General features: G+C 41.4%; 1 protein-coding gene across 9 annotated transcripts in view; it reads left to right on the forward strand.

The window, feature by feature from the left end:
• Window positions 1-26,970, forward strand: part of espn (espin) — a 46,533-nt gene that overhangs the window by 17,890 nt on the left and 1,673 nt on the right. Inside the window, exons 6-14 of one of the 9 annotated variants that reach the window (XM_061835331.1) lie at window positions 12-276; window positions 1,745-2,019; window positions 5,955-6,116; window positions 9,318-9,552; window positions 10,495-10,548; window positions 14,576-14,721; window positions 15,527-15,889; window positions 25,818-25,897; window positions 26,174-26,185. In XM_061835331.1, the coding sequence (XP_061691315.1) occupies window positions 12-276; window positions 1,745-2,019; window positions 5,955-6,116; window positions 9,318-9,552; window positions 10,495-10,548; window positions 14,576-14,721; window positions 15,527-15,889; window positions 25,818-25,897; window positions 26,174-26,185 (1,592 nt within the window). Of the gene's footprint in view, window positions 1-11; window positions 277-1,744; window positions 2,020-5,954; window positions 6,117-9,317; window positions 9,553-10,494; window positions 10,549-14,575; window positions 14,722-15,526; window positions 15,890-25,817; window positions 25,898-26,163; window positions 26,234-26,970 lie in introns of all 9 variants that reach the window. The other 8 variants (XM_061835312.1, XM_061835321.1, XM_061835368.1 and 5 more) reach the window with 8 other exon arrangements.

Consider the following 26,970-nt stretch of genomic DNA (forward strand, 5'->3'; position numbering starts at 1 on the left):
TCCTTTAACAGAGTGTGGAGCATCGGGTTTTGTCTCGGGACCCCTCGCTGGATCTCGAGTACAAGGAACCTGAAAACAAGCAACAAGATTCGGGCCTTTCGTCCCCAAACACCACCATGCCTCCTGCCAGCCAAGCGGCGCACTTCGAGATGAGTTCACCATCCAGCTCTTTGTCTAACTACGATTCGGCCAACTCCAGCCAGTCCAGTACCGGCGAGAAGAGGAGCAGCTTAACGTTGTCTCGTGGCCAAGAGCTGAACACAGTGGCGCACACAGGTCGACTATTATACTCATACAAATTATAATCTTCTTAGATTCCATCTCCTACTGCTTTCAGAGGTTGCCTAAGGTGAAGCTAACGTGAAACAAAGTTAAACTCCGATCAGTAATAATACAATAATTTGACATAAAGTCGGTGGTGGGGAATAACTAATTACTTAATAAATTTGAGCTGATTTAGAAAAATCCTATGGATACAATTTTAGTTCCTTTTGAAAATTAGCTAAAGAAAATATATCTTTTTTTTTTTTTCCCAAATCACTTCCTCCTGTTTAAAGTCAACAATTGTGATTGGCTCTTTTTAGTCATATGACATACTGCTGTTTTCTCAAACATGACATATTTTGCCAAATCTGACCTTGAAGCACGGTGGGTCAGCTGGAAAGCGTTGGCCTCACAGTTCTGAGGTCCCGGGTTCAATTCCGCCTCCCCCTGTGTGAAGTTTGCATGTTCTCCCAGTGCCTGCGTGGATTTTCTCCGGGCACTCCGGTTTCCTCCCACATCCCAAATACATGCTACATTAATTGGACACTCTAAATTGCCCCGAGGTGTGATTGTGAGTACGACTGTTGCCTGTCTCCATGTGGCCTGCAATTGGCTGGCAACCAGTTCAGGGTGTACCCTGCCTCCTGCCCGTCTACAGCTGGAATAGGCTCCGGATCTCCAGCGACCATCGTGAGGATAAGCGGCGAAGAAAATGGTTGGATGACCTTGAAGTACCACCTTGTGGTGAAATCTATTCTTTTGTCTGAGAGTTTTATATAAATAGACAGTTACTTTTGAAAGAGCGTTGACTTTTGAACGGTTTCATCTTTGTCATGGACATTTGTCACAAGGTATGCGTGGTATGGCATGATATGGCGGTTGTCCACATGCTGTACATATATAAGGCAACAACTGTTTTTTATAATTTATTTACATTTCATCATGCATAAACTGATTACAAAACATTTCATTATGTTTTGTTATGAATTTATTACATTTGATTCAATTTTAATTAATTTAGTATTGATCCAGTTTTTAAAAAGAAACATCCAATGGGCCTATTGATGTATTCATTCAAAATTTGAAAAAGTAATCAAAATGTAATCAAAGGTAATTCATTACATTACTTTGAGAAACTAATTGAAATAGTCTACTATTACATTCTCAACAGGGTAACTTCCCAATACCTTATACAATATTAATTCTAGGAAATTCTGATATGAATATCGGAAGGTTGTCTATGTGTCTGATTTAATTTAAATACTTTGCCTGAGCTGACCTTAATTGAATGCCGTAATCCTGGTGCCGCTCTCTAGTGGCCAAACAGTAAACTGAGCTTTCATAAGGTTTTTTCATAAGGTTTCCAACAATAACTCAAGATCTGTTTGACGGAGTGACACCTTGAGTTTGTCTCCTATAAAATATGGCAGCAGTGTACTGTAAATTGGAATGAAGTAAAGGGTCTCTTTCTTTCTTTTAGGTGCCTCAGAGACGGTCATCTCTGACATGCAAGCATACATGGACATGCTGAACCCAGACATCGACCCAGACAGGTCCAAGAAGAGTCATGACTCTGTTTCAATACTACCTCCACCGCCCACTTATCCACCCCCTCCTCCCCCAAAGTCCCCACCGCTGCCCCCGCCACCCCCGGGCTATCCCGCACCGAAGCCCCCACAGGAGCCATCTTCGGCAGAGTTTCTGAAAGTGAAGAGCAACTTGCGCCACGTGGAGGGCAACAGCAGGAAGAAGGAGGTAAAAGCCAGTATCGCAAAATTTAATATCAAATTAGAAACCGATGACAGTATATGGACAAAATTAGGGGTGTGGTCTGGACTCCTCTCACATTCTTACACAGCATACTCAGATAACTACAGCTTGGGAGATTTTTTGGGATGATGGAGAATAAAGATTGAGGACGAAGTAAGGGCTCAAACGCAACTTGATTAATTAGCTAATTACCCTTCCATCTATGTGAAGCTGGTCACAAGAAGCACTGTTAAATATTACAACTTTGTATTATCCAAGACAAGATCCTATGCTGAGCAAAAATATAAATGTATCACTTGTTTGTCTCCTATTTTTAATGAGTTGTACTCATAGATTTAAGGCAAAAGCCGTATTTCTTTCAAACATTATTCACAAGTATATTTGAATTTGTGTAAGTGAGCACTTCTCCTTTGCTGAGATCATCCGTGCAGTTCATAAGGAGTGGCACAACCGACGGCATGATTATTGCACAGGTATGCCATAGGCTGCCCATAATAAAGGGCAACCGTAAAATGTGCAGTTATACTGTATTTTAGCGGGGTCATAAAAACGGCAAGTATCCAGTGCACAACTTACCCCACATACTGCAACACGTTTATTGCACATGTGGGGCTTAGAGTGCCTACATTAAGAAAAAAAAAAACAACACTAACGAATGCATTTTACTATATTAGGAAGTTCCAGTGGGGTCAGAAAACCAATAGTTGGTGTGAACACCATTTGCCCACAGTGCAACGCCTCCTTTGCACACTTACTCATTTGTGCCATTCATCCACGACCATCAACTAATGTTGCAGTATGATAATGCAAAACTGCATCTTGCGAGGATCTGTAAACAATTCCCGGAAGCTGAAAACACGCCAGTTCTTCCACAGTCAGCCTGAGCTATTTGAGATCAGTTCGTGAAAAATGGGACAAGGAAAAAAAAAAATCGGAGTCCATCTAAAGTAGCCAAGGAAGGACAAATGCTGTCATGAATTCGTAATCATTTTTCAGACCTGGTGGATAACAAAGAAGAAGCAGACTGGCCTGACTGATTGGGATACATTTGTCACTTGCTGCCATTTCCCCTTGTGCCTCATCAGTTGGGATATTGCTCTTGCGTAAGAGTGGCCACAAAGATGTTATTGTGTTGGCATGCCTCAGCCTCACGAGGCTAATGAAGACGCTCATTACAGAGGCAAGTCTAGGAGTGGGCACATTGTGCTTACTCTGATTGGTATGAACTCAATTACTGTAATTAAACTGGCCAGAGATCACTCAAATGTGTGCTTAAAGAGCTAACACAGGTAAAACAGGATCAACACTACTGATTTTGGATCGTTTCCTTGGTCAAGGGATTTTTCGCTCAGGGAGCACATTTATTAAACAAAGACAACCTAGTATGAGTGAGAATCTCTTTTTTTTTTTTTTTTTTACAAGAGGTATTGAGTTATAAAGCCTGAGGAATCATATGCTTGCTTTACCAATATGATGATGTGGGTCAGTTAGTGTGTTTTTATCAGAAAATCAATCATGCAAGATACAAAGCTATGGACTGTAAATAATTCTATGACCATTAGGTTGTTTTGAGCTGATGTCAGTTAGAAAGTGTGCTTTCGTTTAAAACCGTCTCCTGGATGAGCTGTGTGTGTGTGTGTGTGTGGTGTGTGTGTGTGTGTGCGCGCGCGCGCGCATGTGTGCACACTTGTGTGTGTGTGCACAATTAGTCATGTGGGAGGGAGGATTTTAATTAGTTTCACTCCTTCTCCTCTCTTTATCCAGACATGACCAGCCGACCCAAGTCCTCATTAACAATTTAACCTCAGCTCTCCGCATTGGGACTGTGCGCGCACGTACAGTACATACATATGCACACAATGTCAGCGTGGAGTTACAAAAATTTACTCTACATTTAATTTGATGAACTATAACATGGAATGAGCTCCATTTTTTTTATCACCTCATTTGCATTGACTCAAATCAAGTGTTTTGTGTGAAGAAGGCAACCACATGACTGTTTTGCCTGTCATAGTTTGAGTCAGCTGGCCCGAGTTGATGGACTTTGAGATGTAGTGTGTGATGAGTAAGTTCTCTCCCATTTGCACTTTACTGTACAAAGTACTGAGGTCTGCATTATTATCAGTGTCACGGTGAGGAAAGCACCTGGGTCTTTCTGCTTTACATAACCGGGCAAGTGGGCCAGTGGCGGCTGAGCGCAGGCCGCCGGTGACATCATCGCTTACCGCAAGGCCGGCCCATTAGGTTATTGATGAGGCCTTTGTGTAAAGTGAGAGGGGCAGGTAGAGTGACCGCTGTAGCGCTGAGCGGAGAGAAGAGGTGACGCTGTGGATCGGTGACAGCTACTCTCTGTGCGCTGCTGGGTTTTATGGCAGAGGCTCTGTTGAGAAGTCAGGTGAACTCCAGGAGATACTCGACATCAAGGTAAGGTGTTAAGGACCGAGAGGGCTTTGTAGTGCTCTTAACAGGTCGTGTTGTGTGGTAACTTTTAGTTTTTATTATCCTTGCTGGTCTTTTTCAGTTGCAGGATTCTGATCATTTTCTTCCTTTTAATAGACGCTTTTGTAGTGTTGTCACTACGTTTCAAAAGTGCTTATTGTTTAGATTGGATGTTGAGAGGAGTAGTTTTATTTTGTTTTTGTTTTTTTTAGTAAACCTACCCGTTTATTCACCACCCTTACCATTCTTTAGGGTAACAACACAAGTCAATGTACGTTACAAAACAGTGACGAGGTAAAACACTGCAATCTATTTCAGGACTGCAGGAATTAATGCAAAGGAAGGTCTAAGACGTGTTTATATGTCTTAAGATATGAGTGATGTGTAATGGGGCGTGGTGGTGGGGTTGGGTTGCGCTGGGGCAGTGCGGTTGCTCAAAAAGGTATGTATGCTATTGTTGGCCCATCTCCCTGGAGGTTTCTAATCAAACCATCCATCTGTGTACACTGCTCACATTACCATCCCACCTCCCCGACGATTGCACAGGTAACAAATGTTACCAGGCTCATCCGAGTTTGAAACAAGACACCATAAAAAAAAAGAGAGAGGCCAGGTGTAAGCTCTCTTCTTAGTTCTTTTTAACTGAACACCCAGTCATATCTAGTAAGAACGGTAAATATAAATAGAAATTCTGTGAACAAGGATCTATATAAATATATTGTATATACAATAATATTGAAGTATTCATCATATATAGAATATAAAATCTGGTATTGGACATTTTTTTTTTTTTTTTAAGAACAACATGTAGCGTGATATGTGCCGAAATCAAAGTACTCATTCTGCATGTTTGCTCTATTCGTTGGCTTATTGCAGAAGTTTGTTAGATCAAAAAATTGAGCTGCCTGCTTTTCGGTGGACGGCAACAGAATGCACTTATGCAAATCAGGAGTTGCAATGGACATGCACTGGCATAAGAGAACACGTTAGTATGCTAAATACTGGTTGCACGCCATACAATAGTCAGCTGCTAATTCATGTTGAATATTTGAATGATATTTCATTATCTGATATTCCCGAATCCAGGAACTTTATGTCAGGGAAGGTGAAAGTCCTCTGTGGTCCTGTGGTATGCGCCTCATGGTCTCTTATACTGCGTACACTGAGGTTCTTACCTGAAACACAAATGCCAACAGCTGAATAAGAGCCTTGTTCCGTTATTAAATTAAGCTCCTTTGTCCACTGAGGAGTGCTAATCTGGAAAGAAAAGCCATTAAGCACTTTGGGTTGTCCTAAACGTTTCAGAAAAGCAAATCTTGGTCGGAATAGGGAACAAAACATTTACCGGTCAGTCTTTCCTTTAAACACATTGGCAAGTTATACGGGAAATGAAGCCAAGTGCTTCATTGAACAATTATAGATTTACTTTAAGAATTATAAGAATGATAAGATGAAATACTTTTTTTTTTTTTTGTCTTCAGCAGCTGACGGTGGGAGAAACCCAGGACAAATTACGGCGTGTTGATTCCAATAGAAAGTCGAGGAGCATCAATAAGCAGCCCAGCACTGGGGACTACTACAAGACGCTGGGGAGTGACGTCGCCGAGCTCCGTGGGAGCAAAGTCATGCCACCAAATGAGGAGGTACGCATCACACAGTTAAACCTAAACATTAAAGAGGATGGAAATGAAAATGCCCAAGTCTTACAGATCACCATCCTCAAGTCTTACGTGGCTCACCTCTCACTGCAGAAGACATTTTCTGTCTTGTCTACAAGCTCATTAAGATCCTCGAGTCTCCCCGATCAAGGATGTCGTGGGAAGGGCTCACGACACACACAAGTGTCCATTTAGATTGCTCTGATGTCACAGTAAAATAAACCGGATCTTTTTAAATAGTCATTCAGTCTTGATATATTGGATGAATGAATAACTCTGCACCTGAAGAAGCATTTCCTGAATGAGATTTAGCCCGAAGGCGAATTGTTGGCATTAGGTTACCATGGTGATATTTGCCTGTGCATTATGGTTACATAATCTTGTGCCCGTTTCAGGTTTTTGTTTGCCACATGATGCAAATTGCCCTCTCATTTCCATCACGTCTTGAGCCTCCACCTTGTTGTATAAACTCTCTGACACACTACAATGCGACGCACGTGGACAATTGAGTCAAGTTGTCAGAGTTTAGTGTGAAAAAGCTGCGACCAATACAGCAAGCAAAATCATTGAGTCGATTTGTTGCCACATACCTCCACAGGCGACAGAGCAGCGTCTGTCAAACACAATTATGTTTGTCTCTGGAGATGTATTCCCATAATCTCGTGGGAATCCAGAGTGGGGGGGTGCTCGTCTGATGTGGAGGATAATCCCCCATTGAGCCAATTACAGCCTCAGAGGGGCCCCTCCTGGTCTCAGAGGCTCCCTAACAGATGGGTTGGCTAATCAGTGGCACGTACTGCCAGGACTCATCTGGACACTAACCCCCCCCCAACTCCCTCGGGGGGGGGGGGGGGGGGATTGAAGAGTAAAGGGGCCTCCAATGATGAGCATGCGTCCAAAGAACAAAAGGGGCTGGGCTGATTCTTTGTCACGCTCCATTAACTCTTCTCCACCAGGGTTATGGCACGCTTTCAGAGCGTGTCAGAAGCGTGTAATGTGAAGGCGTGTCGGGGGCGGGGGGGGTTTAAAGCACTATCACTTTCAGCAGCAGATGGCCACTACCCGACTGTTTAGCCTTGGCGTTTCCCCTGGAGAGTGGGCCATATTAGCTCTATTATTGTCTTTTTGTGAGTTGATTAAATACGGCAGAGAGGGGAGACCACTCACAGGGTGTTGCGATCAACAGTCTGTGCAGCAATCAGATGTTCTCTCACCCGAGCAGGTGTTAAACTGGCATGCCTGTGCACACAGGCAAGGAGGAGTCTGGATGCGAATCGGTGCTAATGGAAGAAGAATTTTTTTTTTCTCTCTCCAGTTTTTGTAACAATATTTTTGATGAGCAGAGAGCCATTTCACTTCGAAATTTTAGTTGGGGTGGATTTAGACTCGTTATTCAGAATCAAGATATGGTGGCACGCTGATGTACAGGAAAGCTCACCAAGGGTTCTGTGTGAAATTGTCCCACTTCCTTTAATTCATCCCAACACCGTTTATGATTCACAACAAATATAACTTCTATTAGGCTTTACACGATCAGTATTTTTGGGACCAATCACTGATCAGCGAGTTTAAAAAAACTGATAAGTGATTCGATCACTGGATGGAGCAATGTGTCTAAAGACCTGTTCATTTAGTATACATAGTTGTATACTTAATTGCTCAAAAAAAATATTTACAATAATCTTTCTTAATCTATTTATGGCAGTGAGGTATAGTGGCAGACAACAAATTAACGGTCTCGCATAAAATGAATGAAATAAAGAAGTACACACAGTAATTCATGTATATACATTTTGCAACATTTTTCTTTCTTGGTGTGCTGTGAGATTTTCCAATTGTAAAATATGTTCCTTAGCTCCATTTAGGTTAGAAATCACTGTTCTAGTCAGGTCACATATTCTAAAAAGTCAGGTTAAACCAACATAAGAGCATGACGGAAATAATGGCTGCTAATTTACTCGAATTGGGAAACTTTACAGTATGATTCGACAGAAAGCCACCATGATCACGAACAGCCATTAGTGCTGGCACTAGCTTGCTAGGTAGGCTACATAACATATTGTTGCCTGCTTGCGAGGCGTATCGTATTAAAAGTACATGATTGATGAGTACCTCAAGGAAGCCTTCAACAAACGTCTTCTCCCATCTGAACCACTGGTGACCAGCACATGTCCCTCCAATTTAATTCTTATAATACTCTCCACACTTGTTGTTGTCACCTCGGTAACGACCATATCCAGTCAGATTTGACAGGATGCGGTGGTATTTGAATACAATATTTTATTCTGTTAGTTTGACACAGTGCAATTTTGAAAGAGGCAATTTGTCTTGTGTTTTTTAAATCACTTTATTGGCTGTCAGATACATGCAGTACTCCATCAAAGATTATGCGAAAAGCTAAAAATAAACTCGCATTTGTATTCAAATACACTGTGTGTGATGGCAACTCGGAGGAAATGTATTTTGTGGAGCTGGTCAATGAGCTCATTGATGGGATTGGTGAATTATGACATTAAAGCCGATCAGCATAAAAATCTAACGATCACCCGATACCAATCAGGCCCATAAAATTGGTGTGAATTTTGTTATATTTGTCAGCGACATTTAGTAACAAGTCTTGACTTCCTGCAAGTCAGTTTTGTGTTCAATTTAACGGACCCAGATTTGACACTAGGGTTAGGATTAGTACATTTTTATGAGTAAATTGAGACAAGCTCATTATTATCATACCTTTTGAAATATTTTTGTATTTTTAGGTTCCTTGGCTCAATAAAGGTGAGACAACACTGATTTACAGATCATGATTTCTTTTTTTTTCTGTCGTAGTCATCACCCGAACCTTTAAAAATTACGGAACTCTTTGTGTAATATCCATGCCCAACCAGTAGTTCACGTTGTGAAGCAACATTCACACGTGAGCCCACTGCTTGTCCTATCTGGTGAAATTCCCTCTTGAATACTTCTGCAACATACACGTATTTGATATGGGAATAAAGATTTTGATAAGGAATGGAACTACACTAAATACAGTAATGATGTAAATATAAAGTTTCCTGGCAAAAGGAAATGAGCACAAGGTGACATACAGTAAAAAAGCTCTGTGTTTTGACTCTGATGTTCTTGTGTATGCACGGACTGAAAATGCATTTGACATGAATAACAACACGGACACAATTCCGTGGCCAGGGCTCCGTGTTACTGGACGAGCCTGCTGACGGCTCCAAGCCGACATCTGAAAACGGCACCACAGAGGAAACGGTCCCGGCACCACCGCCGCCGCCTCCTCCTCCACCACCACCAAGCAACCCAACACCAACACCCCCTCCACCCCCTCCCTTGCCACCAGACACGCCACCAACCCAGAACGTGTCCACGAGCAACATCTCCAACAAACAGCGACGTGGATCTTCCTCATCTGGAAGTGAGTTTCCCTTGACTCCAATTGTCCTACTATAATTGCAAACTTATCCAGATTTGGACCCCCATTTTTATTTGTTGACATTTCCTTTTACCCATTATTTGTATAGTCTTTATAGTTTGTGTTTCGAGTTCTATTTGTTCTGTCACATTTCTTCAAAAAGAGAATAAATAAGGCAGCCCTAAATCTCTCGAGGTAGACAAATATTCAGCCTAACAGTATAATCCTGAATAATTGATCTCAAGTTACTGGTGCTGGGCTACCATTACCCAGTGAACTGGTTTAGTGTTCAGCCATTTCCTTAAGTGGCCCACTGTGTTAGATGCTGCTGATTGGCTGTATACTCCAACAGCTGACAGTAACTTTTACAACAACTCAGCCCTGCAGAATTTAGGTTGAATACCTTGTCTAAGCAAATGCTCATTTTTGCCAACAATTTTACAAAAATATCAGTGCATAATTTCAATGTTTATCAATTTTGGAATATTGTAAGACAAGTTGTGCATAATTTGGCTGCTTCGATTAGATTTAGTCTGTGTGCTGTGCTATTTTTTTTTGGGGGGGGCAGGACAAAAATAACTTCTGTAGCACTCAGTAACAAATGGGTGACATATAAGGCATTGAGTACAAAAAGTGAAGAAATGGCCAGCATACAATCACCCGAGGAAGAATAATGAATAACTTTAACTAGTTAGCCTTGACCTTTGATCCACATTTTTAGCCAACTAAATTATCTTAATCTCCTGTTTCATACCACGTAATTTATGACACAATATATAAAAATGGTTTGAATCAATACTATTAAGCTCATATAATACGGGTGTTTTCATTAACATTTAGTTTGTTTTTACTCTTGTCTTGTTTCCATCTTACTCTGTCTGCTTATATGTGTCCTTTTTCATCTCTTTGCCTGCCATGGTCTGTCCTCACCGCTGCTCTTTCAAGGCGGGGGTCTCTCTGCCCCGCAGGGAGAGGGAGGGACACTAAGACAAATGAAAAGTAAGTAGAGGCTACAATACGAAAATGCTAATATTTTCTCAATAAATCCATTCGCCAAAATGAAACAACAGGGGTGCCCGTGAATATTCTCATTCATCCAGGCTATCTCAGTCTCAAGGCATTGAATCAGTGACAAATGGACTGTTTTATTTTAGATGTTTCACCTCTCACCCATGCAGGCTTCATTAGTTCATCAGTTCAAGATATTAAAGTAGACATTTTGTTTGGTTCATTTTGTCACAGCAAGTCTTCAATGTCCTGAAGTAACAAAACACCCCCAACACCGCATGTTACTGTTTCTATCTTTTTCTAAAATACAGTGTTACTTTTAGAATGCATCCATCCATTTTGTGAGACACTTATCCTCACATGGAGTGCTGGATTCTATCTGATCAATTTTCGTACACCCTGAACCTGTTGCCAGCCAATTGCAGCACACATAGAAACAAACAACCATACACACTCACATTTACACCTACGGGTAATTTAGAGTCTCCAATTAATGCGCAGACATCAAACTCAAGGTCCGGGGGCCAGATCTGTCTCGCTGCATGATTTTATTTGACCTGCAAAGTCAAATTGTGTATCAACTTACATGATTTTTGTTCAAATCTGGACCAAAATTTCAAATTGTCATATAAATGATAACATTGAGATATTGCAAGTATTTTTGTGTTACAAAAAACAATAGTTGACAAACCTATCACCCTTGAGCTCTGATTCCAAAAATGAGTTTGACACCCCTGAATTAATGCATGTTTTTGGTATGTGGGGCGAAAGCAGAGTGCCTGGAGAAAATCTACACAGGCACAAGGAGAACATGCAAACTCCACACAGGTGGGACTGGGATTTGAACACCCGGTCTTCAGAAATGTGAAGCCAATGCTCTAACAAGTTGCTCCAGCGGCGCTACTTTTAGAATAGATTTTATAATAGATATAATGGAACACACACCTTCCAAAAAGTTCAACTTTGGATTATGCATGTGATGTGTGCGTGTAGGTGTGTGTATGTGTGTGCATTTCTGAATGTATGTATATGGCGGCACGGTGGAGCAGCTGTCGCGCGTTGGCCTCATAGAACAAATGAGATCGGGGCAACAAACCTGGTGTCAGGAATAAGATGTTATTGCAACAATAGACATGCTACAATGTTCTTCTGAGCTTTTCTAATTATCAACAGGATGGAGTGGAAGAGGAAGTGGAACTAATTAGAGACAAAGGCTGATTTGTAATAGAAAAGACACAGTTTGTGCTGCTATTCCAGTTGTGCAAATTCCTCTGTGATCTCCGAGCGTTATGTACCTTACAATTTATAGTGTTACTTCATCGGCAATCACATCACCAAGACACACCAGGGAGCATGTTCCTTTCATCATACGTGCCAATACTAACAAATTTGACACTGATGCGGCATGCTTTTGACTATGAGCTGTACCTTTCTTTTCCTTCGATTTTTCATCCCATCATTCTGACACAAGTGGACTTGGGTTTCATTCATCTATCCAAGGACTCTTCACAACATGGGAGGCTTGTTTTATGTCGAAGTACATACTAGCTTTACTGTTGTTGAATGTGAATTGCACTGTTTAAACGCTTTATATCCACATGTAGGTGTCATTCTTATCTAAATCTACTTGTAATTTTACTTCTTTTGCTATTGTGAAGGGATTTCGCTTATCTTACGTTGGGTTAGTACAGAAGCGATCAAGGACTTTTTGAAGGCCAAGAAACTGAATATTCTTCATTGGCAAAATGGGCGGGCTGATCTCAACCCAAAAGAACTCTTACTGAAGACAACGCTGAAAGCAGCAAGAACCAATCGTACAAATTGTGTAAATACTACTAGCCAAGTGCAACTGTATGCCTGAATTTGCCTTTTTTTTTTAAAAATTCAGACTCAATGAGTGATAGAAATAGAATCTCCTTAGTGGAGGGAGTTCAACAATTCATCATTTTAATTTGAAAATACACAAAAACAGATTGATGGACACAAATGTTAGGGCAGAGCCAAGGTTATTTCTCATTCATTATTAAAAAAATAAAAAAAAAATCTGGAATTGCGAATAGCCAGGATGGCCAGCTTTGTGGAATTAAAAGTAAGACATTTAGCAGATCAATCGTTGCATCTGAAACAAAGTTAGTGTTTTAATGTGTCAAGTGTATATTGTCCTGATCAGTTTTTCACTGGATATGTAAGTTCAAACTCTGGGTGAGGAAACAAAGCCAGTTGGCACACATATCGCAAATGGCGTGTAAATGGAAGAATTGCATATCAAGTTGGCTGTGGCGATTTTGACAAACAAGCAGTGAGTGTGTGCATCTGAGTGTGAGTGTACGGGTGTGTGATAATTCCTTTCCAGCCTGCCAATGGCTCGCTGTCACTTTCAGTTAGCGGTGATTCCTTTAGATTTTCCGCCCACTGTGATGATGGGACTTAAACAGGAAGCGGCTTTCTCCTCCCCGAGGTAGAGTGCAGTAGAGCAAGGGAGAGTGAGGAGGGTTTGCAGGGTGGGAGGGCTTTTGTGACCAGTTTAGACCATTGTGGTCACCTCCACTGGGAACACTTTTATGGGAGGACTATTTTACTTTCATCCAGCATCCAGATGACTGATGACATTCAACTTATTTGAAGTTTATTCTCTAATTAAGGTGAGGTGTCCAGTGGATATAATTTTCATTGAACTTATAGATTCATGCTAGAGGATGTTTCATCTCGATTACTTTATTTACATTTTCTTTCATGAACATGAGCCATTTGGCATGAGAATCGGCTGCTGCGGATGTATTGGAGTTTGGTTATTCATTTGCTAATGTTTATTGGTTATCGATACATCTAAAATGCACTTTGCCTATAAAATGGACAAAATGTAATAGTCATTGTGTTGGTATTTATTTTCAAATTAACTCATTTTGTCCAAAAAGTAAAAGGCTTTCTTTGTAAATGGAATTACAGGTCACAGCCAAAGTCCGCCGAAAGTTGTCACATTGTTCATTGTAAGCAGATTAGGGGGAATGGGAGCTGAATACGTACATTTTATAACAATCCATTCTTAAATGGAATGTTCAGCAGCTCCACATTGGCATCAGGTGATAGGGCAGATGAAAATTTGTGGCACCCCCTGTCGTTTAGTTTAGTGTGATAATTGTTCCTGTCTTCCCTAAATGGCATAAGAGGTTTTTGATGTGGTTTCTGTAATGCATTTTTATTCAATTTCGAGTCATTTAAAAAGGCTAAATGTTTGTGTGAAACAGATGGTTGATTATAAAATGTTTTAAGCACTAAGGAAAGGCACAGAAAACAGTATATCCATGACAGTCCTTAGGGCAGTAGTGCACCTGTCCCGTGCTGGTACTCAAACCTGAAATACTGACAAGGCCAAGTATACTTTCCTCTTCAATGTACAATTTGACAGTCAATGATGGTGTAGTGGTACATTTGCCTGACTTCGGTGCAAGCAGTGCGAATGTTTGTCCATGTCCATATGTACCCTGTGACTCACTGGCAACCAGTCCGCCTTTTGCCCAAAGTCAGCTGGGATAAGGTCCGGCATGCCGTAGCTCCAAATAGGATAAGCAGTAAAGTATTGGGAATGGATGGATGGAATAATATGCAATATTTGAATGCAATCTCACTTCTGTCAACGGATCCTGCCACTGCCACTTTGCCTCTCTACACAAAGAAAAGCACCCAGTTCACTAAACTGGGACAACAAACTCAAACCATGAGCAGACTGGTTCGTTGCACCCACCTGCGACAGCTCGAGAGTGCAATTTGGGGTCTGGCGCTAGTGTGCAGCAAGTCTTTCCGGTTGGATGTATTTTAGTCAATTAAATGCATAAGAGAGGTTTAAGGTCATTTTAATAATCCTCTTCCGTCAGTTTATACAGACAGTTTAAGCATACATGACAAAGAGTGATTGTTTATTTTATAACTGCAAATAGTGATTTTAATAGTATCTCTGGCTTTTGTTTGTCTCTCCCTTTATTCCAGCTGGGTTTCTCACCATTTTCACTTTTGTCTGCAGGCACAAAATCTTTCAACATGATGTCCCCCACTGGTGATAACTCAGAATTGCTGGCAGAAATCAAAGCGGGAAAGAGCCTGAAGCCCACACCTCACAGTAAAGGCTACACCACTGTCTTTTCCAACAGCGGGCCAACAGGCAGCAATGTATGTCCACAGTACCCACAATTACATTTCATTTATACCTTACCTTGGAATTCTGGAATCATAAAGTATTCATTGTGAGCAGGCACGTGCACAGACATTTTTAGGGGCAGGGGCTAAAACCCAAAAAAGCCTCTTGCAAATATTATTCATAGAATTAAGAAAATAAAACCTACCTTGTACATGTATTTTGTATTTATTTCTCTTACACAACAATTAAAAAGAACTATTAACAAAGGAGATGAAGTGAAGCTACAATAATCCAAACTGAATACACACCCCTGTTCAAATTGTAGGTTTTTATAAAAAATATGACACAAAAAATAATGCATGAAGCTTTTTTTTTTTTTTTTTAATTCCACAATCAGGTAACCTTTATTTTGTAAAACTCACTTACGGGAGAAAAATCCGAGAACTAAAAGTAAACAACTGAGATAACATCGTTGCACAAGTTGACATGTCCTGTTATACCAGGACAGTTGCACCATTTAAAGTGATTCCGATTCAACCGAAATAAGTCTGACACAATCGATGAGAACTTCTGCAGCATTTGACCAATGAAACCCCCTCGTTGGTCAAAAATTCCAAAACATCAAAGTAGCAGAGCAAATGTATTTGGTGGATGAAGGGAGGAGGCCTGCTTAAAAAAGGGGGCACTTTTTTTATTCCGGGCAAAAGGGCAAGTGCTTGGTGTTTATCTCCATGTGCGTTGTTGTGAGACCTGTTCAAACTTTGAGTTTTCAATCAAGCATTTAATTGAATCACATCCAACATGTTGAAGTCCAGTTGTGATTTTATATACTTCCAGGGAAACAACATATCTCCACCAGAAACTAGAGCTTGTAGCCCACCACCCAAGACGTCATCCCCAGTGGCGTCCAATATGTCGGCCACCTCCCCACCGACAACGCCGTGTACCACATCCAGTCCAACTGGCTCGGGAAGCTTCAGGACTATGTCAGCCTCAGCAAGCTTCGAGCAACTGCACTTCAACTCCATAATCAATGGGAGTAGCGTTGCGGGCACGGCGAGAAAGTCAAGCCTTGCTGATGTGGAGGCGCTCGTTCCCACCCACGACGAGCAGGGAAAAGCCATCCCCGAATGGAAGCGGCAGGTGATGGTGCGAAAGCTTCAGGTCAAAGTCCAAGAAGAGGAAGAGCACAAACGCAAGGTAGCCTCGGGAGTTGCAGGTCTTGTCACATTTTAGCAATCCCATTTGTGTTGTACTGAATTTAATTGACAAAAATGGACACCACAAATGGGATGTAGCTTGATTTAGAACTGGTTTCTCGTGTTCATGCATGCCGTGTGTCTCATACAGTTGAATCAGAAATGTAACCTTTGGTCAAAGAGTGCTTCCTACCATTACTCTACAAAAAGTCATAAAACCAACCAGCATTTGCTCTCCGACACTAATCGATCTAATTATGTTTACAATAAGTTAGCCCTAATGATCTCCGTGAGGATAAATTGTAGTAGGTGGGGAAAAAAAAAAATAATTAAATTCTCATTGTAAAATAATGATGCTGTTCAGTAGTACTGTCACGATACACCAAAAGTTAACAAGAAAATAAATGTTTTGATTTCTGGGTCACAGTTAAAAACACTAATAAAAAATCTTGTTGTATATTTTTCACATTAAGGGAGGCGTTTTCAGTTTTAAAGTTGGAATGTCGCAGTACTTCATGACAAAACCACACCCCTCATTTACGTATTCTTCATGTGAACCGTAAACACACTACATTGATAGCATGACTTATTGTATTGGAGAGTTACTATAAGACTAAATATATCTATGAAATGTTATTATTTGGAATGTATAAAAAACAAAAAAGCAGCGATAAACCCATCTGTCGAGCAGAAATGATGCTATTCCTTATGTCTTCTTAATCCTTGGCTACCTGAGGTCCCTTGCTCTACTTATGTTTGCCAGTTTTACACCTAGTTGTTAGGAAAGAAGAGTGGGCATTTTTTTACTTTGTTGAGGTTTATATTCTGCAATAGTTTCAACAAAGCTCCTGAAGCCCAAGGTGACACGTCAGCACAAGACTCTGGCAGCTATGAGTGAGCCGTGCACTTAGTGTGCCTGTAAGTGCAGGCCAAATGATTGACATCTTGTCCATCGTGCCTTTTCTCTAGATTTGATTTATTTCCCACCCATGTAGTGCTTTCTTAAAACTCATATTAGATTTAAAAAATATGGGCCAGAGAGGGATGAAAAAAAATGTTGATGGATTATTGTACTAACATACCACTGGAAAGTTTATACTGACAGTTTTATGCAAATATTAAATTGGAAGCAGTGTGTCATGTATTAAGGTATCGCGATTTTTGGTTTTAGATACTGTATCGTTCCAGGCTTAATTTTAGGTAATGCTAACAACAACTATCGTACTGCATTGACATTTCCACCCAATATTAAAATGCATCTTGTCTGTTAATTGCATGCTACTCACCCGTTTTTTTAATGCTCCTGGTGTTTGGCATTTCTTGAGTATGATACTGTGTGTATTTGCATATGTTTTGAATTTTCACCAGTTGAGTCTTTGGAGTGATGTGAAGACTTGCCCCCACAGCCCATCATGACATCAAAACACTTGATGAATAGATTTCACAGAGTGAGCTGGTGTTGGATGATGGAGAGTTTTGTGGGTTCAAGTTGATACATGCAGATTCAGTGGTGTGATGTCAAGCCCATTCACACTGCAGTTGAAGCACTCGTATTAAACAAAACGTAAAACAACAACTAAATATCCAGTGAAATTGCACACCTTATACAGAGCAGTCATCCATACGGGATAATAAAGTCAAAGACTCAATTAAAACGTGGGGAGGGCACATCGGGTCCTCACTTTCATTGAAATGAAGCATGAAAAGAAGCAGTGCCATTGCACCACTAAATCCATGTAAATCCGGTGTGACCTAAAGGATGTGCAATGAAGCATGTGTTTAAACAAGGAACTCAGTGCTGAAGGAATCCACCTTCCCCCTACCCCTCCCCTCTCCATTTTCTTGTCTCCTGATCTCCCTTGACCTCTGATTTAGTTTGCATCGAGTGGGGTCTACCATCCTCAGGAATGGCACTACTCCCACATCCATAATGCTATTTTGGGACCATTTGGAGAATTGATGACCGAGGCTGATCTCAACCACATTGAGAAGCAAATTGAGAACCTGCAGGTGATGCACAAAGTCTCAGAGGTTGAGAAGGAGCTGGAAGAACTGGAGCAGGAGCTTCATCAGCTTCTACCCGTTTCTGCAGCACTCACTCAAGGACATTTCTCAGTTAATCCAAAGCAGGTGCATGGCCAAGCTGAAGATCTTCCAGCGTGGTGCAGCAACATTTCTACGTTGCTCAAGAGCATGGCCATTCTTCTTGCGACACTGGGGGGCAAAGAGATTGGCATTCTGGAATTAATAAATCCTGGATGTTCTCAAAAAGGGACAAAGAATGCGGCAGTAAGTCAGCCAGATCCAGCTACTGGATTTATTGGACGCTCTCAGTCCTTCTCTACAAAGGAAGACGTGGAGAAGGAGATGAAGCAATTTGGTGTATCCGTGAAGAACCTCAAGGCCAACTATGAAATTCAATCGCAGTCTGCACATAGCAAAGAAACAAGGGTGTATAAACGCCAGAGCTCACTCCCAGTTGTAAGCAAGTATGGAAATGAGTGTTCCTCTGTTGACCCACCTCAGTCCCACACTAATCGTCCTTTGGTTTCATTGGACAAGTCAAGCTCGAAACCTGCTGAAGAGCCTGTTATTGAGGCGTCCAATGCTCCTCAAACCTATGCAACTACTGAGATAATGGCTCAAACCAAGACTCAGGAGTTTAACCAGGTCCTTTCTTCAAACTGTCATCAACCAACAAGAAGTTTGGAGGTGCAAACGGAGCTCACCTATGTTCAGGAATGTATTGAAACAAGGAAAGAGAGGATTGTCTTCCTGTTCCTTGAACACTGGCGCAAATACACCATCTCTGAATCTGGGAGAAGGGGAAATCTGGACGTGACCTGGGACAACTTTAGTCACATTAACGCAGAGGGGAAAAGTATTGGGGAGATTCACACTGAAGATTATAAGCTTCTTCTTTTCATGAAGTCCAAGCAGATAGTGGGGAAATTGATCAACCACTGGAGAACCATCATGAGCCAGGTGCCCAGTCGCCAAATTCGGAGGCTGAGTCGAGCCCAGATGATCTACTGGCCTGAACACTTCTTGCCACACATCGACGGCTCACCCGTGAGCTATGAAAGCCTCACGCTGGATCTTTTCATGCTTGGATACTTCCAGCTATTGGAAATGGACATGTCTCGTAGCGAGCGCAAATTTCGCCACCTCTTGTGCTATGAGATGTTTGATCGTCTTGGCAGGCATCAGTGGGAGGTCATAAAGCAGTTTCACAAGGAGGTAATGGAGGATATTGAGAGAGGAAAGAGAGACTGGTTGGATGGCATTGAGGACATCAAGCGCAAGTACTTTGGGGACTCTGACGAGGGAGGTGTAATGACAGCATCTCTGCATTCCATGTCCCCTGAGACAGCCTTCATTCCGATGGACGAGCCACTTCCACCCCCACCAAGTCATCCTCCACCCCCTCCGCCTCTAAATACAAACTCTACTCCAGAATGTGCCACAGCGGCATCTCAACTAGGTTTGCCTTTTGTGTCACCTGCTGCAGCCCTGGATGGTGCCTTTGACACCAGTCAGTATATGGAACACAACACCCAGCTGGACTCCATGAACAATCAGCAGATGGATTTAAAGAGCGCTGAGCACATGTCATTAAATGAACCAAATGCTCAGCAACATCAGATACAGAGGGTGACAAACGTGCAAAACTCCGACACAATAGACACATATGAGAGGCTTCAGCACACTGTACAACGCCAAGAAGCAGTTACAGCTAAAGACATGACTGTTAAAACCATAGCAGAACCAGTTAGTAAAGCTCTACCTACTGAAAAAGCTGATTCAATTAAAGTGATCTACGAACTCAAGGAGTTTAGTAATGAGGAGATCATTAGGTACATTGACCGAAGCTTCGCCTTCTGGAAGGAAAAGGAAGCTGAGCTTTTTGACATCTAACATGTCTTGACTATGTACCCACATTGAAACAGAGAGAGAAGTAGCATAATATGTAAAGTTAACATAGCATAGCACTTTTCAGTCATTTCGGAAAGGAAAGTCATTGGTTGTGTTTGCTTTTAGGCCGTGTCGCACGAGGTACATGACAAATACAAAGGGCAAATAGCAAAAATGTGCAAACAATTGACGCCTAATTCCTAAGCCAAAGGTTTGGAATTACCTTTGATGCCACAAATTAGTAGCAAAGCAGTATTTTATTGAACGGTTTTGGTCTGAGCACAAAAATAGTGAATAGGTGAGTATTTTAGCAGATAACTGAGGATCCCCTGGGGATGAAGAAAAAAAATTCAGTAAACGGGACGTAGGAATATGCAGGGGTTCACTGTATAGTAAAATGAAATACAACTGCAAATTTTTAGTGACTGTATGAGTTAGCTCTGAGCTCGTCCCTCACCCAAAATGCTCCATGTGGGGAATTCATTCAGGATAGTAGAAATTTCAAATCACTGTACATGAACCATGACACCCCAAATAAGGTTTCTGACGCATGCCTGGCAAAAGGTTATTTTCCACAGATAAAGAGTACAACTGATGCACATTCAGAATTTCACTGTACAGGGGGATCTCTCTTTACAATTGAGTTCCACTCTCTATTTCCACATAAATACAGTAAATATTTGTGTGGGAAGACTCATATACTCTAAACATATATTGAAACAACCAATCCAATGAAAAACAGTGACTGGGCATGCCTTCTTGTACTGTGACATGACATAGACCGAGAACCCCTCTAATTGTTTGGTATCTATTTATCTACACATCGACTCACTTTTTGATCCTGACCCACAAGTTGATAATTACTGTATTAGACCTCAGAATCATTTCTATTTATGAACTATGCAACAACACAGCTTAATGTACTAAATATACTGTACACAGTTTGTGACCTGCACCGTGAGAGATATTCTGCATTTTAAGTGTGGTAGGACCTTTCCCAGATTTAGATGTGTGTTAATATCTTGGTGTTATAAATAAAGCTGTTTACATATTTTGGGTGAATCCGTAGTCTCGTGAGCTATTTGGTAAAGTAGAAAAACAATACATTTAGTCACCTTCCTAAAATAAAACTAAAGTCATTTTTTTTTTCAGAAAAGAGAAAAACCCAACAGAATGCCGATTATATTTAATAATTCCATTTATAAAGGTAGAATTGTATAATCTGAGCGTGTAGAAGATATTTGCAGAGGGTAGCTTCATGAAGAAATCAGTTAGACCAAAAAAAATTATTTTGTCAAAAAAGAAAGGTAGAAAATTTTGTAGAATACTTCCCATTAACTCAAATGGATGTTGGATCAATAGAAAATACAAAATGTAATTGTGTAATCCCCGCCTGTGAGGCGGTGGACTGTCAGGTGTCCACTTTTGTCATGAAGTCTTGCAGCATTGAGATTACCTTCAAATAACCCTCTTAGCAACTACCGCTGTCTTGTATCTTTGGCTTGGAAGCCATAAAGAGGTTTAAGCGACTCTTTATCAACTGCAACTTCACAAATGGGATTGCAGCCAACCTTTGTTATGTTAGGCAATGTGAATCATTTTGTTGGGTGGAACTAGCGGTACTGTCTGACAAAATTGCAAACAGTCTGGAAATGAAGTGTATCAGGGAAGGTCACAGGACTGAAAGTTTCGGTTGCACAGATTCACGTGTCATTTATGATGATCTATGAGAAGTGAATCCATCTTTGATTAAGGAACGCTTGAGAGTAAAGATTTTAAAACAGCCTAAAACGAAGCAACCATGAGCCATTATACTTTGTACACATGATAGAGTTTTGCTTCAGTATTTTAATTTTGAAATCCTATTTTGGTCTTTGCAGCACGTCATTGCTTTGCCTGAACACAAGATCTCAATTACTTCCCTTCTATCAATTTTCAATGCTGCTTATCCTCACTACAGTTTTGAGCACAGGGGGCTGTAGCCTATTCCAGCTGACTTTGGGGGAAAGGCAGACTACACCCTGAATTGGTCGACAGTCAGTCCCGGGGGGCACGTGTAGAGACCAAGAATTATTCACTGAGTGGGATCTGAACCTGTGCCGCCTTAACCAAAGTCAGAAAAATGTACTACAACACATCAGTGCCATTCAGTTAGATTCAGTAATGTAGAAATTTTGGACTGCTAACAACTTTTTTTATGTATAGCAACAGTTCTCTTGAAAATGAAATTGAGATGAATAGAAGAAGCCTAAGTAGTCTTGTCCCATTGACAAAATATTCAACAACACACGATAACCGAAACTATAAATTTATCAGGTCATTTCTTTTTGATTGTTGTTGTTGTTTTTTTCCTTTTTTTATGTCTCTTTAATTCCCAAGGGGGTAATGAAACATTCATGACATAGATAATCTTACGTGCTGGATTCCTCTGCCAAGATGAGTGAAACACTTTAACAAGAGAAATGCATTGGGGTCATGTATCTTGTAAGGTCAAAACAGAAAATTGAAGATGGCTGCCCTCTGTGCCGCTGCTCCTCACATTGCTGTCTAAAAAGAGACAATCGGCTCTAATTACTCGCCGGCACTGTTGACAAAAATGTCATGTGTTGATTGAGAGAAACAAGAGAGGAATATTCCGAAATTCCCGGCCTACAGAGCGCACCTGGTTAAAAGCTTCACCAAGTACATTTGTAAAGGAAATACCATTTGGTACATAAATACGCCGCAGTTGTGTAAAAGCTGCAAACGCCCACTTTGAAATCCACATTGAAACACAAGATATTTACAAAGAAAGACGATATACAACAACAGTTTAATGGTAGCGCGGCGCCGGCAAGCACTACCGCGCTAAAATAAAATAAGCAGCAAAGAAAATGGATGGCAGGATGGATAAAATAAAAATTAAAATAAAACTTACCAGTAAACATCAGTAAGACACGCCAGTAACACAGGAGCAACACGCTAGCACAGCGCTAACGCTACCGCAGCTATAACAGGGCCGGTAAAAGTCACTTCCTCAGCACATATATTCCAGGTCTCATTCTTACCTTTTCCCATCGAGTGCCCCCTTGCAGCCATTAGAAAAAAAATGCACAAATTAGCTGTATCACCGCATTAAGCACAGGTTTGAAAGAGTGTGAAAAAAGTCACGGCTTGTAGGCAGGAAATTATAGTAGTTCACGTATACTGTTTGCCGTGTGCAATGTAATGTACGCATGTCAGTGTACAGACAGCAGTCTCTCCATGAAGGCTTTTTACTATGAGAGAATGTGGTTGAACACAGGTCAAACATTGGTTTCATCCGAGGCTTACCGTAAACATAAGGCCAGAGGAATTTCAATCCATATTATTAGTACAGTGTACAGTATTGCATCTATCTAAGGTAATTGATTTTGAATCATGTGGGACAGATTGGCACTGTTCTGAGCACCGGGGTTTAAATCCCAGCCCCACCTGTGTGGAGTTTGCATGTTCTCCCCGTGCCTGTATGGCTTTTCTCCGGGCACTCCGGTTTTCTCCCACATCCCCAAAGCATGCATTAATTATCCCTCCATCCATTTTCTTTGCCGCTTATCCTCACGAGGGTCGCAGGGAGTGCTGGAGCCTATCTCAGCGGGCAGTAGGCGGGGTACACCGGGTCAGAACTGTGTGGCCACCGCTTTACCACCTGAGCCAGCGTGCCGGCATGCATTAATTAGACACTCTAAATTGCCTCTGGGTGTGATCGTGAGTGCGACTGTTGTTTGTCTCCGTGTGCCCTGCGATTGGCTGGCAACCAGTTCAGCGTGTACCCTGTCTTATGCCCGATGACAGCTGGGGTAGGCTCCAGTGCTCCCGCGACCCTCTTGAGGATAAGTGCCACAGAAAATGGATGGATGGATGGACGGACATGATGTGACGTGTTTCAGACTTAATGGTTAGAAATTGAACAAATATATTGTATGATTTAAATAACTATCTAAAGTGAAAAAAAAAATCATTAGTACTGTACATCACAAATTAAGTTTCAAGAAGGGACATTTTCAATGAAGCCACTTTTACAGTTGTGGTTTTTCAGGATGCTCAGTTTGGACAGGTGCAATGCTAGCTCAAACAAGCTAATCGGGCTAAGTCTTCATTAAAAACGGGCCTGGGATACAAAAGTACATTTATTATTGCAAGCCACCGTCCCATTGTGCCATTTGAATATTAACAGGAAAAGAAAAAAATAGACTTAATTATTCAATTCAATTATAATGCATGTATATAAAAATAAAATTGTGCATAAATATATTTTTCAAAACTAACAGTTTAACAATTAAGGGTCAGTGATGGTGTAGTGGTAGACACGCTTGCCTTTGGTGCAGCCAGCGTGGGCTCAATTCCTGCTCAGTGATGGTGTTGATATCTGCCCTGCGATTGGCTGGCGACCAGTTTGGGGTGTAATCTGCCTTTCGCTCAAAGTTAGCGGGGATACGCTCCAGCTCTTTCCCCGGATAAATGCAGAGGGGTTGTGTCAGAAAGGGCGCCCGGCGTGTAAAAAAAAAAAAAAAAAAAACTGTGCCAAACAAATATGAGTGTTCATCTGAGATGACACGCTGTGGCGACCCCTAATGGGACAAACCGAAAGAAATATAACTGTTTAACAATTAATGAATGTTTTGTAGGTGGCACGGGGACTTTAGACCACATCTGCCTCACAATTGTGAGGTCCTTGCCTGTGTGGAATTTGCATGTTCTCCTCGTGCCTGTGTGAGTTATCTCCAGGCACTCTGGTTTCTTCCCACATGCCACCAGAAAAGTGCGTGTTAGGTTAACTGAGGACGCCAAATTTCCCACAAGTTGGAATGAGTGTTTGTTTATATGTGGCCTGCCATTGGCTGGTGACCACTTCGATGTGTACCTCACCTCTCAACCGAAGATAGCCAGGATAGGGTCCTGCACGCCCGCGATCCTCGTGAGGATAAGCAGAATGAATGGATGAATGAATAATATTTTGTACAGACATAAACAAATACAACTGATCTTTAATTAATAATGTACTGTGCACATGAAAAGAAAAATGTGTATTGGATTTAAAAAGATAACTTTAAATAGGCTGTAGGCATATGCATATCTACAAGCGTCATTCTGTTTAATTATATTTCATGTTTTAAATGTATTAATGTCTATTTAATTCAGTTATCGGAGGCTCTTAATTGTCCATAGGTGTGATATTGAGTGTGAATGGTTTTTAATTTATATGGGGGCCTCACAGTTCTGAGGACCCGGGTTCGATCCCGGCCCCGCCTGTGTGGAGTTTGCATGTTCACCCCTCGGTGACTGCGTGGGTTTTCCCCGGGCACTCCAGTTTCTAAACTTCAAACACTAAAAATTGCCCCTGGGTGTGATAGTGAGTGTGGCTGTTTGTCACTGTGTGTTCCTACGATTGGCTGGCAACAAAATTCAGGGTGTACCCCGCCTCCTGTCCGTTGACAGCTGGGATAGGCTCCAGCACTCCCTGCGACCTTAGTGAGGATAAGTGGCAAAGAAGATGGATGGATGGATCAATGTGCCCTGCGATTCGCTAGTGACTACTTCAGGGCATACCCCGCCTCTCGCCCAAAAGTAGCTGGGCTAGCCTCCAGGACGCCCGCGACCATTGTGAGGATAAGCGGAACGGAGAATGAATGAATGAATGAATTGAATTCAGTGACTCTTTCACATACCACTAGCGAGAGCACACACTTTGAGAATCAGTGTTCTATTCTGTTCTTCACTCGCACTGAAACAATTTTAGAACCTCGAGAGTGAGATTATCCCATTGTTTCAACAAAATCTACATTAATCGATTAAATGCTCTTTCACCTTCACATAGTCGAGCAAAGATATTCAGTCAAACGTCCTTCCCTGGTGGTTTATCAGACCGACTCCATTTGTCCATGGGTTCTTCTCCAACACTGAGTGAATGGGCTCAAGGAAAACAGGGCGTTCTTGTAGGCAGGTGTTACGTGTATGTACTCACACATTATTTGTCACTCTGCTATTCTTGATAGGCCGATGAGGAGGCAGCACGCCTGGCATCCATGCCCGCCTGGAGGAGAGACATGATGAAGAAGAAAATGGACGAAGAGAGGTGAGCGACAAAGTTGTGCTGTGGTACAGCATCTGATTGCCTCAGTCAGGGAAGGGGGCAGGGAGGCCACAATCAGAACCTTGCAGTAGGCAATGACTTAGAATTACCATCTCTATGTATGTATGTATAGATAGATAGATATTACATAAAAATGGAACGTGATGTATTTGTGCCTTTATTATGAAAGCAAACTGTATAGTTTTGTAACACTGTAACATTTTTTTTTTCGATATTTACACTTTTTCCTATTGTGCTTATGCCCTCCTGATGTGACAGGGAACAAAAGAGGTAAGAATAAAAACTGCCTCCTGCGTACAAACTGGATCGTTGAAAATGGTAATGTATGAACGGCTGTCCAGATTGTGACTGTAAGTGATTTTGTCAACTGGTGTTAAAATCTAGAAAATTAGAAATGCCAGCCCTATAGATAATACTTCGAAATAATATATCCAAATAACAAGATAGCTTCACGGGAATACAAAGATATGTGTTACAATATTGAATCCTTTTCATTGTCGTTCCAGTTTAGGCAACTAGTTGGTGCCATTTCCATCCACCAATATTGAGGTGTGCACGCTAAAATTGGAATGCAAAAAAGATATCTACTTTAACTTTCCAAATACTGTATACACGGTATTCATTAGCCTGGAGACTTTTGAATACTGTATTAGTTAAAAAAAAAAAAGCACACACAGTGCACTCACCTGCCAATGTTGTGGCCAACAAAGTCTTTTTTTCTGGCAATCATCCTGATGAATAAATCGCTGAAGGTAAAGGTGACATTTCCCCCTGCTGCAGCCCAAAATTAAAACATTACAAGCGTTTCTGTTTAAATTTCATGTCTGTCCTCTGAAAATGGCAGGCCCGTTGATGACGTCATTTGAGCAGACATTCGGAACAGTGTAACGTTCTCGATGCCCATATTAGGTCACGGGCGTTCTACATCCTTGCTGGAAAACTGGAGTTTGCAGATTAAAAAACAAAACAAAAAACAGTTTTTGCCAAAACTGTATGTGCTGCCAGTGTAAAGAATATTCCTAAATGGATCTTTTGAAAAATAATCCTTCTCCTAC

The sequence above is a fragment of the Syngnathoides biaculeatus genome, chromosome 2 (assembly GCF_019802595.1).
Source record: "Syngnathoides biaculeatus isolate LvHL_M chromosome 2, ASM1980259v1, whole genome shotgun sequence".
NCBI classification, from domain to species: domain Eukaryota; kingdom Metazoa; phylum Chordata; class Actinopteri; order Syngnathiformes; family Syngnathidae; genus Syngnathoides; species Syngnathoides biaculeatus.